The sequence below is a fragment of the Solanum lycopersicum genome, chromosome 3 (assembly GCF_036512215.1).
Source record: "Solanum lycopersicum chromosome 3, SLM_r2.1".
In the NCBI taxonomy this organism is placed as follows: Eukaryota; Viridiplantae; Streptophyta; class Magnoliopsida; order Solanales; family Solanaceae; genus Solanum; species Solanum lycopersicum.
Genome location: NC_090802.1, coordinates 63,126,943 through 63,142,726, shown reverse-complemented (window position 1 = coordinate 63,142,726; position 15,784 = coordinate 63,126,943). Strand labels below are relative to the sequence as shown.

Here is a 15,784-nt window from a genome sequence, read left to right as displayed (position 1 = left end):
TATTCCTTGTATTTCTTTAAAATAATTTTTATCCAAATAAGTAATTTCACAAAAAAGAAGAAGTTATATTAGTAAAAAACTGGAAGCAAATAATCAAATTTTTAAAGAGTTTGTAATAAAATTTGATCGAAATAAAGGTTTATAGTAAAACTTGGACGAAATAGAGATTTGTAATAAATTTTGGACGAAATAAAAATTTATAATAAAATTTAGACGAAATAAAGATTCGTAATAAAATTTGGATGAAATAAAAGTTCATAATAAATTTTGAACGAAATAAAGATTTGTAATAAATTTTGAAAGAAATAAAGATTTGTGATAAATTTTGGACGAAATAAAGATTTATACTAAAATTTAGACCGAAGAAATAAATAAAAGTGCAATAACTTTCAAAACCTAATCAATACTGCCTCCTATATAAAGACTAGTTCTCGAACACGTATGTTGTACGTGTATCTCATGTTATTTAATACCTAAATGATATAATTTTTTTAGAATAATTGATGCATTATACAATATTTAAAGGGTAAAAATGATGTTTCTGGTAAAACATTCAACTAAGGTTGCAACTTACAAAGATCAATAGAATTTGAAAAATTTCTGATTGTATTGATAAAAACTTTTTATTTTAATCATGTGGGATACACTATATTTATTGGTAAAAAAAATAATTACTATTTCAATTATATGTTTTGTCAAGATTGTCAAATATCTAACACTATATTCCATATAAATGAAAGAAGTTAATTAAACAAAGCAATATATCAATAAGAAAAAAAAAGACCAATGAAAAATATAAAGTGTAATGGACTAATATTTTCTATTTAACTTATAAAGAGAGAAATTGTGTATATAAAAGGTTGTGAATGAATGTATTTAATTGTAGAAGCTGGAAAGTTTAGCAATTAAAGTCATTAAAAAGTGAAAAATAATAAATTGTGACATCTAACCATGTATTCTTTTCAATTAAATATTGATATTGTATGAATCTCTCCATATGCTCTAACCTCTCTCTTCATACGCTCTCATGTTTAAGTTTTTTTAATTTAAAACGGTAATTGTTTTAAGTGCTCAAAATTCAGCAATTAAGAAGAAAAATTGTTAATGCAACTCAATGATAATAGCAAAAGGAATACTCATAAATGCACTTCAAATTATTACGATAACATTTTAGTGGTATTTGTAAAAAGTATTATGTTATGGAACTTAAATTACTATTTAATAATAATAATAATAATAATAATAATCAATAATAATAATATAATGATATTATTGTAGTAACTCAACTATATAGGGTATTTTTGGTATTTCAACTTTCAACTTTTTTGTTCCAATTATAATAATATACGATGTTATGAGCCCTTCTCATTTCTAACACAACGAGAATCATTGCGGCGGAGATGAAGGAGATTTAGGACGACGATGATGACGATGAAGAAAATCAATTTCAACACAAATTTTTCTGCCTCTCCCTCATTTCCACCTATATATTTTTTTTTTGTGAAAAAAAAGGTATAGAGGAAGGAAAAATAACAAGAAAATTACAGTTTGTAAAATCAAACTCTTATCAACCAAATAAAAACTCAAGTAAGCCAAGAGACCAAGCTACTAAAATTCATGAATTTTCATTTTTATTTACAATAATAGCAACTCATTTGCAAATTCAAGTGAGTACTGGAAAATTGAATTTGCAATCTTTATTATAAAAAAGTTTATTATATGTGCATGTCTGCTTTAAAAATAAAAATTATTTTATAGATTTATGCCCGCTTAACTAATTTTGTCTCTATCAACAAGTATTGTGTAAAGTAGGAAGAGATTTCGAGTTTCATGGGGTAAATAATTAGTTCTCTTTGTTAGAAAACACTTAAACCCCGATGTGAGACTTTCCAGTACAGTTCATATTTACGTATATATCGAATATGTTTGACTAAAGAACAAAGCTTGGTATTTCCAAATTTAAATAATTTTTTTTAAAAAACTAGTTAAAAAATATATTTAAAAACTTATTTTAAATATAAAATAATAAAGCCACAAAAGTCGAGGGTACTAAGGGCCCGTTTGGATGAGCTTAATAAAAGTAGCTTTAGAAAAGTACTTTTAAAGTGCTGAAACTTATTTTTAAAATAAGCAGTTATGCGTTTGGATAAAAGTGCTGAAGTTGTTATGTCAAACGTGAAAAGGGAAAAATGGAAGAAAGAAATGTTAGGGTTATATGGGTAATTTGGAGATTGTACAAAAATATTAAGCACAAAAAGATAAAAATGTGGTCGACTTAAAACAGCTTATAAGCTAAAAAAAAAAAGCACCCCTACCCTAGCTTTTAACTTTTGGCTTAAAATAAGTTTTTTTTAACTTAAAATAAACTGTTTTGAGTATTGCCAAACATCTAAGTCGAAAATCAGCTTTTAAGTCAATTTGACCAGCTTTTAAGCTGAGCCAAACAGGCTCTAATAACTTTATTGGTAATTCAGTTTTTGCAACAAAATAATTTTTTTAAATAATTCAGTTTTTCTTGTTCGGTTTTTTTGAAAATTAAAATAATTTTTTTTGACAGATGTGCTGTGCCTCTGCTGCATGCGTTCCATCTTCTCTCTCTTACTTACTTGTCCTTTGTTCACTAGTACTGGTGTCAACTTTTGGGGTCTTTTGATTTTTTATTTTTTTTTTGGTTTTGCAGTGCTCTTGTTTCTTCTTCGTTTGCTCTGGAAAAAAGAAATGGGTGCCCTCGCTCATGTTTCCGTTTCAGATGAAGAGGAAGAACGGAACAAAAAACTTCTAGAAGCTGGGAATGAGCTTCTTCAGCAGCCTACTTCTTCTTCTTCTACAGAGGAGCTTCTGGAGAAGCTTGATGTGAGACCCTCTTAATTTCTCTTGCCATTTGTTTATCTGCTTAAACCCAGAAGTACATAAGGACCAAGGGGTCTTAATTTTTGTACTTACTCATGTGTGTTGCTGCAATGCTGTTGTGTGTAATTTGTTTATTTTCTTTATAATAGAATTCTTAAACTGTTTCGAAATTTGTTTTAGGTTACCAATTTTTTAATTAATCATAGGATGAAATGACCCTAATTGGTTACTTTCTTTGATGTACAAGGTACATGTTGAGAATAGTAGATATCAAAATCTAGGTCTAGGTGTTAGGTTAGATAATAACCCTTTTTCACTTACAAGATCAGAAAGTAATACCCAATGAACAAACAAAAAAGCATAAGACTAAAGAATCATTTCATTGTGATAATATTAATTGATGGATATGGTTCACATTCGCCTCCAGTGCAAGCCTAAATGTTACCAAGTGTGAACATCTACCCCCACAATCCAAATGTATACAGTCAAACCACAACAACAATAACATATCTGGTGACCGATGTAATGCCACAAGTGGGGTCTTGGGAGGGAGGTGTTAACGCATCCTTATCCCAAATCTACATAAACGTGGGATCAAAATACAAGTGAAAGAATGTTCTTGTATCATTTTGAGAAGCCTAGGTGACAACCTTTTTAGGTGGTGGACATCTCAGTCTTTGCGTTATCTTATGGATTCCCAAAAGTCTTTATGAAATCAGTAATATTACCAAGGCTCCTAATACTATATGCTTGAATTGTTTGGCGAACCAAGATAGCCAAAAAAGTTGTCACCTTCGTTTCTCAATATAATACAAGAACATTTCTTCACTTCTAATTTTGATTCCACGTTTATGTAGATTTGGGGTAATGACATTTCTACCTCCCAAGATCCCACTTCTGGCATTACACCGGTCACTGGGTATGTGGTTGTTATTTGTCTGTAGATTTGGGATTGTGGGGGTTAGATGGTCATGCTTAGGAAATTTTTAGGCTTGCGCAGGAGGCGAATGTGAACCTTATCCATCAATGATTTTTATACTACATTGACTGATTCTTTAGTCTTGAGCGTTGTTGTTTGTTTATTGGATATTACTTTCTGATCTAGTAAAGAAAAAAAGTTATTATCTAACCTAGCACCTAGACCTAGATTGTGATATCTACTATTCTCAACATGTTCCTTGCAAATAACTAGGGAAGAAGGATCAGTCAACATGATCCATCTTGAATCATTATTGCTCCCAAGGAACTTGGCCTATCTTTCGCTTCTTGTGCTTTAACTTAAGTTTTATCACAGATTATGATTTGGCATTGCTTATTCACTCTACCTGGTAATGGAATTATATATATATGTTCATTTACTTCTTGATGTGTAAAGGACATTGTCAGGGTTCCTGATGGATGAAAGTACATATAACTGTGGAGAGAAAGAGATCTTTGACCTTGTGACGTAGTTTAGAACTTTATTTGTTCTCTATTTGCTACATGATCTAGATTTCATTTGTTATCCAGAGAAGCGCTTCCGATGTATTTGACATGGTTCAAACATTTTTTTAATGGTACACAAATTTCAGAATTTAGAGCATCTTTTGTCAATGGTGAAACAAGTTCCCCCTGCATCAGCACGAGATGCTTTTCGGCCTGCAATGGAAGCACTAGTTGCAGATGGACTTCTACGACATCCTGACATAGATGTGAAGGTGTCAGTTGCATCTTGCATTAGTGAGATCATGAGAATTACAGCTCCAGATCAACCATATGATGATAGCAGACTTACGGCAAGTTCAACACATACAACCTTCTTTGCCCAAGTTGGAAGTTAGATTGGTTTACAGTCTCTCTTCTAACTAAGCTGTTTTGCTTTGTAATTGATGGTTCATATTCTGTAGTAGTTATGCATCTATGATTTTCTTGGATGCATGAATAGTATTTATACATACTCACTGTTGGTTTCTTGCTCAATTGGTGGACAGGACTTTTTTGAGCTTGCAGTGTTGGCATTTGGGAAATTGTCTTGCTTGGATAGTCGCTGTTATTCAAAGGCTGTCTCTATTATTGAAGTTCTTGCAAAGTACCGAACGTGCGTGCTGATGTGGGATCTCGAGTTAGATGTGTTGATTGTTCAGATGTTTCAACATTTTCTGAATAGTATAAGGTATATATCCAATGATGTGACTCATTCATAATTTTCTAAAGGTAAGAGGGATTCGACCGGGTGTAACTTTGCTGGTATTTTATCTTTTGTTGTTCATTTGTTTTTCTGGTAATCTAATGTATGCTTTGTCCTTGCCACAAGTTAATGTATTACTTTTCCCTTTTCCTTTTCATTTATTTATTTGTTCACTGTCAACCTAAAAGAGCAGAACATTCATGAATGAGATGAGTAATTGCTTGTGACTACTGCTATCTTGTTGTTCAGTATATTTTAGTTAGCTACTTGGCTTAGAGTCTTGTCTTGGTCAATATCTGTCTTAGGACTTAGGAGAAATTCTATATGGGTGCATCAGCAGTTGCATGTCTTTGAAAGATTGTCCCAGCTGAGAACAAGCAATTCAGTGAGCCCTTTTTGGAACACAAATTGTTTTATTTCGAATTGATTTGGGCTTTGAAGGAAATCAATTATGCCCAGTTCAGAACGCATAGAGCTAGTAAAATGGGAGTGCAAACGTGGAAAAGAACAACGGTGATTTATAGTGTTGCTTTTCCTCCTCTCTTTTTTGGTAACATGATGAAAGTTGAGATTTTGGTAGTTGTGGATCAGATTGGTAGACTGAAACCACCAGGGGTTAGCTCAATAGGCACCGACTAAGGGACTTATGTGTTATATCACAAGTTAGAGCCCTGCCTCAAGCGAACTAAATCCAGTATTTAAGTGGAGAAGGGTAGAGGAGCGGGCCCATCATCCCCAAGTTTCAAAGGTTGCAGTTGGCCAAAGCGTTGCTCCAGATGGATTCCGATCTCAAAAGAGAGATTGGTAGACTTGTAAAGTAAAAAGGAAAGGAAGTAAAGGCTGAAAGGCCAGGAGGATTGGGAGAAACTATGTCTTATTTCTGGCACCAATCAACTACTAGGTGCAGTTACAGCAGCTTCAATCAGTCTCACGATGAAGAGAAGTCCCTTCCAAATGAAGTCACCCCACTCACCAGAAGACTAAATCACCATGCTAGTCCATATTTAGTCGATATAACCACTCTCCATGAAGCATGCACATTATTATCCGGGAGAAAATCTCCATAACTTACCATAAAAGCGTTGTATATAGGTGGATAGTCTCCTAATTCCTTCCCCCTCCATGTGGGAACCATAATCTTCTTACAGTCTACTAGGTGAAGTTCCTATTACACTTCTTAAAATCCCTAATGATCTTCTCCAAATTGCTGAAACACTTGCAAGCATGCACAGTATAGACAATATATATAAAATATGTGTGTATATTAAGGAGAGTCGATATACTTTATCTTCCCTCCCTTAGTATATAGTCTTTTCATCCACTCAAATTTTTCTGGGATCTCAACAACCGGCTGCTGAGTATCCAACTTCTAATACTTCAATGTCTGACTATCCAATTTCGAAATCTGATAAGTAAATATTTTCTTATCAAACTAACTTTTTAACTATAAATTAAACATTTTTCCACTATCACACTAATAATCATAATTCAATTATACATGTTAAAATTTTGTACCAGTCATACACTGTTATAGCAATGGGATGGAAGGAATATATGACAGTTTTAGCAAAATATTCACTGGTGTACCTTCATAAGTTGAATGCTGCATGAATGTACTTATATGCTAAGGTACATAGCATGTCAAAGTGTACCAGATTCTTTTTTCTTCATAAAGTTCAAAGACTACCAGTTCCTCAGTATGCCATTTTTTTCTTCTGGGAAATGGTTTGACAATGTTTTGTCTCTTGCCCCATTTTAAGGCCTGACCACCCTGATCAAGTATTCATGGACATCGAGGAAATAATGAGCATTATAATAAAAGAGAGTGAAGAAATTCCAATGCAGCTTCTGAACATCCTCATTAGTAGTGTTAAGAAGGATAACCAGGTATAGCTTTTCCTTTACAACTTCATTCATCAATCTTTCTCATTATTTTTATGACATCTTCTTTTGGTTTAGAATGTTTCACCTCGTTCCTATATGTTGGGAGAGAGAGTTCTTCAAGAAAGTGCTATCAAACTTCATCCATATCTTCCAAAAGCAGTGAGGTCCCTCGGCATTTCCATTAACAACTACTCGGAAGTTGTTGAATTGATTTGGATTGAGGCACTTGAAAGTAAAACTACGGTGGGTCTATCTGATAATCAAAGTAATTGCTGCAATTATTTGTAAAGAACATGATTGTTTAGTTGTGTAGTTCTCCATTTCTCATTCTCTTATCTAACTTACAAAGAATGGAGTTCCCACCCCTGCCTCTTTTTTCTAAGATTATTAGATCTTCCATATTTCATGAGCAGCTGATTCAGCACTGATCCTAGACATATTTCCTACATTTCAGCATTCCTTTTCCGTATTTCTTTTTACTATTATAAACTCAGGAATGTGTACACGTTTTCCACCAAGCTGTCCTCATTTTTAGACTAGCTTGAGAAAGATAAAACTTAAGCTCCTTTATGAGATAGTCAGAAACTCTTCTTGTTTTGCTGATTAGTTGTTGATCTAAAGGCGATAAGTAAAGGTAACTTCACAGATTATAGGTGATATTTGTTCTGGATTTAATGATGTGAATTCTTCCTTTGCTACACACTTGTCAGGTGGAAAATGCTCCTGAAGAGCTTGCACCACATGCTGCACCTGACATAGTTGCTCCGTTCTTAGATCAATCACCTATTTTGCTAGGGAAAGATGATCCCAAGCATAAAGACAATGATGTCGTTCTAGAGACAGATACAATTTTAAAGGAATCAGAACATGGAGATGCAATGAAGCAGCAAAAAAGTACTGATTCAAGGACCACCTCGCAATCTAAAAACTTGAGGTTCGTAAATGCAGCAGCCAAAAAAGCAGTAGATCCAGAAGCTACGCAGACTTCAAAGAAAAGAGGTTGGAAGCCTAATTTTTTGAACAAACCAGAGGAAGGATACGATCATGCTTGGGTAAGTGGAGAAAGGAGGTCAAAAGCCCGTATTCTCTTGAAGGGTTGTGGGAAAGATACTAAAAAGAGAAGTAGTTGTTCACCTAAATGTGCAATCTCCAAAGGATTGTATGGTGAGGAGAAGACTCCAATAGTGACTTGTATAAAGAGACACCAAAAGGAGAAAAATGACAAATCAATTTCAGCAAGAGATGCACCAGGAGCTATAACCAAGAAGAAAGTCTCACAACCTACATCGGTTGCTTCAGAAGAATTTGCTGTTGTGAAGGCATTAGAAGAGAAACATGAAAAAGACGACAAGAAAAATATACCAGCCACATATTGTGATAAAAGACGGAGGTTATCCGTTAATGAATCAGGGGATGAGGTAAATTAAAGTATTAAACAGTTAACGCCAATTGGCTGAATTTGTTTAGGAAGTTGTGTATTTGTTTTGGCAACAGACTCTCTACCTCCACGAGGTAGTGGTAAGGTATGCGTACACTCTACCCTCCCTAGACCTCACTTTGTGGGAATTTACTAGTATGTTGTTGTATTTATTTTTGCTCCTGGACTATTTCTTTTATGAACTAAAAAGTATTTTCATGCATAAATATGGCTAAACTTGCCATATACAAGAGATGCACCAAAAAGAAAAGAATCTACACTATGATTCTTTACACTCTCCATCCAATCCATTCTGATTACGCCAAAACAAAATAAGGGAACGGAGACTACTTCTCAACCAAGAGAAACTTGACTCTACACCTTCAAAAACTCTCCTATTTCCTCTTTTTACACCACCCACAATAGTTCTGGACTTAATGTATACGTAAATTGAATTGTGCAGGCATTGGGATTTGTCTTCTCAATCACCAAAGAAAGCAACTTTGCAAAAACCTCGAAGGATCAACGGAAAAGGAAGAGTTCACCATCACAAGAAAAGGTAAACATCTGTAATCATAAATTAGAGCTGGCTTATAGTTAATGATATTAGACAACCTTCAGTAGGTGATTACTAAAGTGACTGTACTCGTTTTGGAATATTATGTGGATTCTAGTTAACTATTTAGTATATCCCTTAGTTTGGACTTATTATGTACATAAATCAATCCTTGCAGGCATTAGGTTCCGTCTCAAACTCCAAAGAAAGAACCTCCCCGAAAACCTCTAAAGAACAACGTAAAAGAAAGAACTTGCCATCACAAGAAGAGGTAAATATCTGTTATCATTAATTAGAGCTGGCTTATAGTTAATGATATTAGACAACCTTCAGTAAGTGACTATTGAAGTGAATGTACTCGTTTTGGAATAGTATGTGGATTCAAGTGAAGTATTTAATATACCCCTTAGTTTGGACTTATCTCTGCAGGCATTAGGTTCTGTCTCAAACACCAAAGAAAGAACCTCCCCCAAAACCTCTAAAGAACAACGCGAAAGGAAGAACTTGCCATCACAAGAAGAGGTAAACATCTGTTATCATTAATAGAGCTGGCTTATAGTTAATGATATTAGACAACCTTCAGTAAGTGATTACTAAAGTGAATGTACTTGTTTGGAATATTATGTGGATTTAAGTAAAGTTTTTGTTCTACCCTTAGTTTTGGGCTTATCATGTACAAAAATTGAATGGTTCAGGCATTGGGTTCTGTGTCAATCATCAAGCATAGCAATTTCCCCAAAAGCTCTAAAAAACAATGTAAAAGGAAGAACCCGCCATCACAGAAAGAGGTAAACATTTATCATCTTTAATCAGAGTTTACTTACAGTTAGTGAGATTAGACAACCTTTATCCTAAAGTGTATGTTCCATAAAATTCGCCAGTGAGATTATTTATGTGCTGAAAGTAGTTTTACTTTTGTTTATTTAACTTAAGAGTAGAGGATATTTTCTTTTTTTCTATCTCCACCGTGACTGTCCTCTACCCGTGATACAGTCCTGATGTCATGAAATTCTATAAAGAAGTTACCATTGTAACTGAAGAGAAAAGACTTTTGACTAATAAGGAATCTGATGTGCATACTTTTCAACCTTCCACCTTGTCTCTAGATGTATCAATGTTTGCTCTCTAGACTGATGATCATCTCTATAATCTTTTCCTTAGGATTCTGCGGATAAAGTTGTCAGAGAGCATGGGAAGGAGCTCGTTGGCTGCAGAGTAAGGGTTTGGTGGCCACTTGATCAAGTGTATGTGATTTCACTGAATATGTATAGATATTTTTTGAGAATGAGTTGGGGACTCGATGACTCGATGTGGATGGGGGTATATTATGTAGCCAAGCTTCAGATATTCCTGTTAAAAGTTTAAATGTTGACTTGCTCTTTCACTGAGCGAGTCACATTTTTTCCATCCAAATAACTCTGAATGAATTGCTCTGTCATAAAGTTCTGAATATGAATAATGCATATGCATCAGCCTCAGTGTGATGTCCATTACAGAAGTAGGCAAGCAATTTGTCAATGGTAGGTAGTAGTAACTAGAATATTGTACAAAGAAATACTGAGCTCTGTTTAAATCATGAAGACTATACTGGCTTATATTGGAACCCCAATCAACTGGATGGAGCAAAGAAGAGGGTATAGTATGGTCAACTATAATCTTAAAGTTTCTTGCTAAAAAATTAAATACAAGTAATAATGACTAAAGGGCATTATTAAATTAAATACAAGTACTTGTTGTAGTCCAGCCGTAATAATGACTCAAGGGCATCTAAACTCTTGTCATGAAAGTCTGGGTTGATGGCTTGTCATTGAGAAGGAGGAGCTGGTACACTTGCATGTTAAGTTGTTAACAATGTTTGACTAAAATCTGAAAAAAGTAGATCTGATGAGTCGAAATATACAAGTAGTGATGTCTGGGTCCCATTTTCAAGCTTAATTCCTCTCATTGAAGTCTCACATTCTCAAAACAGAGATTTATGAGGGCCTAACATTATAGGTTATATTTGAGAAAGATAATGGTTCAGCTGATTCTCTATGGCTAAAATAGAAATGGGGGGTTCCTTTCTTTTTTCCCCTGAAAAGAAAAGGTTTTTAATATGGGGATATATCTTGATCAAAGAAAAAAATATGGGAATATGTGTTTAAAATCTGATGTTCAACCAATAGAGGGGCCTTTCTCAAGGTAAAATAAGTTAAAGGACATTGTTAAGCAGATGTATCTTGTTGGTGCTTGGTTTTGTCATTGCATCATATTAGATATTTGGTAAAATAAGTTAAAGGACATTGCATCATATTAGATATTTGGTAGTATCTGCCCAAAAAGATTTGGTGTTTACTTTTTTCTCTTTATTTTTTCAAGAATATTCTTAGGTCCATACAGGCAGACTTTTGAGCATTGAGCTTCTTATTATCCCTTTTTGTTTTAAAATTTTGACACATCACTTTTTTTGTTCTAATGAAGTTCATTCTTTAGTTCAAATGTCATATCACGTAGCATTCACATTCTGTAGGTTCTATGAAGGACTTGTCACTGATTTTGACCATTCAGAGAAGAAGCACACGGTAAAGATTTAGAATGGCTATATAAACATTATTTTTCTTGTATATTAATTGAGTTCAACTGCTTTATGTAATCATACATTCGTACTCCCTTAAATGCTGGTTGATGCTTCTCATATGCTAATAGGCTGGTATCAGTCTACAGTTTCACAGGTTGTCAGAATCTAAACTGAAGTTAATTTGGCAAGCAATTTTCTAAGCGTTGGTAATGTTTCATTGTTCATGTTTTTCATCTAAGGTGATCTATGGAGATGGCGATCAAGAAATTCTTAATCTTACAAAGGAGCGCTGGGAACTAGTTGACAATGACAATGCATCAGATCCTGTGGGTTCCTGCCAGGCTTTTCTTTTACCTTCTCTTCTCTACCCGTCTGTTCTGTGCTTGTCTTTATTTGCATGACTTATTGGATGGATGTATTTCAGATACACGAGATTGCTCCTGGTCCAAGTGATTTGTCTGACATGTAAGCTTCATTCACCTGATTTCTCATTCAGGGCAAGTAATTTGATGATTTGGATGCTGCTTGAGTGCTAAATATTAGCATCAGAATAGAACTTAGATCATTGTGACATGCTGGATACCTTTAGCTGCTATAGATGAAGCACCTTCTTTTGTTTAGCATCCTTAAGAGTTTCCACCAGTTTGCTCCCATGGTGACTTGAAGCCACAACCTCAGGGTTTGAGGTGGAGGGTGCTTACCATCCGAACAACCCCTCTTGTCAACCACCTTCATTTAGCTTTTCCTGTGTGGTGCTTATTTTGTGATCTTTAATTTTCTTTTAGTGCATCAAATCTAACTCAACTATCCAATATTAATCTTGTTCTCTCACATAGACATGCATATACCTGCAAGTCTCTCGCTGAAAATGTCACCCTTTTTTTGCGGTTTTGCCTTAAGTAAAACTTCTCGATAGATTAGGTGACCAAACTTCAAGTCTTTTGCATTCCTTATTTTACTAGCTTGCTTCTGTTGCTGTGTTACTTGGTGCCCTTATCTTCAGATAAGCTTCCCTTACACATCTGTCTTCACCTATGTATGCATCAGAAAAGTGATACTTGTATCCAATCAGATATTATGCAAAATCTTCTTGCAAAGGTGGGGATTAAAACCTCCCTTTTCATCTCCTGTGTTGTTTAATCTGCCTACATAATTACATTTAAACAAGCCTCCCTCATTTTTTTGAAGAAAACAAGCATGAAGTTATACTTCATTTTCCAGATCTTTACAGATTTTTTCTAGCATTTATGTTGATAGGTGATTCCTTTTAGTATATTTGGGATATAAAAAAAATATAAGACACTTTGTTAGAGACTTAGAGTTTATTCTAAATGTAAATGCTAAAAGGGAAAAAAGAAAAACTAAAAGTGGAGCACTGATGTATGTGAACAATGAAGCAACAAATAGTGTTATGTTTGTTTTTATTTTTTTCCCTTTTTGTAATATTGATGAACTTCTGACATAAAACCTAGTAAAATAAGAGTGTCGATGAAATTTTGGTGTGTCTTCAATATGTTTACTGATTGCATTTGATGTTAATTGTTCAGTGGTGCAGATGGTTTCTGTAAATTTTTTTAAGGCATCAGCAGGACTACTGGGACACTTACAGTAATGCAAAAACAAAAGTCACTAGAAGTACTATGTTCTCTTGTGACCTTTAGGATAAAATACTATGGCACATTTGGAAGTTAATAATTTTTTATGTTGTACTTCGAAGCTATTGCTTTCTCAAATATCTATGTGAATCGATTTTTGTGGTTGGTAAGTAATACATAAGTTGTTTCATCAAAAGAATATTACATAAGTTGTTAATGTGCAGGCGCCTTGGTTGCATTATTGATTCATATCGCCAAACAAGGAAAAAAAAGAAGGTGAGAGTACTTGTGTGGAAGCTTTCTGCCTATGAGCTACACATCTTTGGCTTGCCCCTTGCACTTTAATTGTACTTTGTGCTTTAAGTCCACAATAGAGTTTGGCGCTTTTCTGTGGTTCTTGTTTTTGTTATATACTTTCAACGGATAGTATCTTTCTCCTTGCTTCTGCTGAGCATCTTCATTTAATGAAAGTATATTCACCTATTTTATGTTATCCTGGTTTATGATTTACTAAAGAACTGCTGGTATTATCCTATTTCACCTATTTTACAGAGTTGATATTGTTTGGGTAGAACTTGCATGAGTTAAACCATTCTCCATGGACTGAAATGTGTTCAGATTATGAAACCTATGTTCTCTGCATTCTTAATGTCAATTTTTTGAGCAGGCTTTGAATGTTGCTAATGATGTGCCGTTGCTAACTCCTGGTACTGAAAGCAAGAAGAATGCAGGCAGCAAAACAAAGTTATATAGTGTAAGTTGGTGCTACTTCAATTGTAGTCCGGTACACTAATCCTCGACTCTTTCTCTTCTCTTCTGTAGTCATCTTATTTCAGAGGTTTTTTTCACACTGTCATCTAAGTTCTGCTACGTTGTACGTTGTCATCTCCTTCTAACTAAACATTAGACTTTGCCATCTCTAATCACTAAGATCCAATCACATTATCTGAAAGAAAATAATTACTTCTGAAAGAACGAAATAGCCCTTCCTTGTAAGTAAAACTTTTAAAAGAGAAGTTATAAGCGAAGATTCACGTTTGCGTTTATTTTGCTTTGCTAAATTAGTCCTTTTCACCCTGCATGACAACCATTTTGGTCTCTAAAAAGTGTTCACAGAGTGTCATTGTGAATGGCAAACTGCAGCGGAAGTTTAGTACAAAGTGAACCTACGAAGCATGCATGGCAAAGTGATAAAATTTGAAAAACTAAATCTTAGTATTTACTTCATAACACCTGTCTATGCTCAAAATTTTGGCAGGGGAAAGCAACTGACGATCTGATGACTCCAATAATGTAAGTTATTTTTATCACATTTAGACCCCCTTTGCATGATAATAAATGGAACTCTAGCTAAACGAAGTATTTTTTTATGAAGGACCACGCAGCATAATTCAACTCCAAAAGGAGTGCACCAAAATAAAGGGATCAAGGTTGAAGGTTCAGAATCTGGAGAAGACGAAAATCCAAGGAGTTTGACAACAACTATAAAGGTGTCGCCCGAAGATGGTGATGTGTCCAGTGAGCTGGTGGATGTGCATGGCTATAAAGTAAAAGTGAGCAATGCTCCTATACTTGCTGCCATTTTTGCCAAGTATGGTGACATTGCAGTCAACTGTCAATGTAAATCAGTGGCTGCCAGAGCTTCCCTGCTTGATGTTGTTAGTGATGTTGTCAGGCGGCTGAAAACCAGTGATGTTAGTTTTTCTTCCATTAAAGCCATGAGATCTGTAGTCTCTGATGCTGTGGATGCCAAGCTTGATGTAGCTTGGTTGCAACAATATCTTGATGAGATTTCTGAAGAGGAGGATATGGAGAAAAAGTCTTCTTTACTAATGGCGTTAAGAGAGACTACCAAGCTCGTCTCTAAAGCAGCTAAAAAGGATTTGGTAGAAAGGAACAATGAGGTCTTAGCAGCAGAGAAACGACTCAAAAAGGCTGAAAGGCGCTTGCAAGAGGCCCAAAACCGAGCGGGAGAGGTGCAAAGATCTGTCAAAGTATTTGAAATACTGGGTGAAAAAGTTCAGCAGGACATCAAGGAGGCGAAGGATCAAGAACAATATTGGCTGAGTAGGTTGAGTGAGCTTTTATTGCCTACAACTGTTTTATCCCTCTACTAATCTTTCTGAACACTAAGACGGTTATCTTGACATGGTGTATTTATGTCCAAGACATTTTAAAATTTGTGAATGATCATCATGAAGCTGGCAAAATTGCTCATGGTTGAATTTTATTTTGTACATGATGGTAAATCTTACTCTTTTTGTAAACATTCGCATTTTGTGTAGCATCGAGTTTGTCATATAGCAAAAACTAAACTGGAATTTTTGTATGTAATGCTATAACACTTGAACAGTTCAGTGTCTATTGTATTCTGCTTAAGGTAATATTGTGTTCATCTGAATCTGGTATTTTTGTTTGGTGATGCTTGAGATAATTAGATTTGCATTTTTATGTGTATTAATTAACTATGACTTAGCAATAAAAGTGTAAGAGTTATGTATTAATTGGGTTGATAGAAATATCGCGTGAAGATGAATATTTATTTTTACTTTCAACAAACAAGACGATTGATCTTATTTTTATCTTTCAATTTTTATTTGGAAAGGATATTTTCTAAATTACCTCTTACATGAATTCTCAACTTTTATCTTTTTACTAACAACAAACAATTAGGAATTAAAAAAAAGTGGAAGCACCTTAACCGCGTCACGGTCAAACGATCCAAAAATGAATAAATCGTCAAAAAAAAAAAAAAATT

At 34.5% G+C, this 15,784-nt stretch overlaps 1 protein-coding gene across 1 annotated transcript; it reads left to right on the top strand.

Annotated features, from left to right (window-relative positions):
- The first annotated feature begins 2,535 nt into the window (after positions 1-2,535).
- On the top strand, positions 2,536-15,427 carry LOC101253678 (sister chromatid cohesion protein PDS5 homolog D-like). The gene is made up of 18 exons (XM_004236407.5): positions 2,536-2,853; positions 4,422-4,625; positions 4,821-5,002; positions 6,778-6,904; positions 6,977-7,144; positions 7,612-8,319; positions 8,782-8,877; positions 9,053-9,145; positions 9,304-9,396; positions 9,570-9,662; positions 10,036-10,118; positions 11,384-11,435; positions 11,671-11,757; positions 11,856-11,896; positions 13,251-13,302; positions 13,694-13,780; positions 14,285-14,319; positions 14,402-15,427. Exons 1-18 carry the CDS (start codon positions 2,578-2,580, stop codon positions 15,141-15,143), a joined length of 3,219 nt encoding a protein of 1,072 aa, XP_004236455.2. The 5' UTR covers positions 2,536-2,577; the 3' UTR covers positions 15,144-15,427.
- Positions 15,428-15,784: the final 357 nt, after the last annotated feature.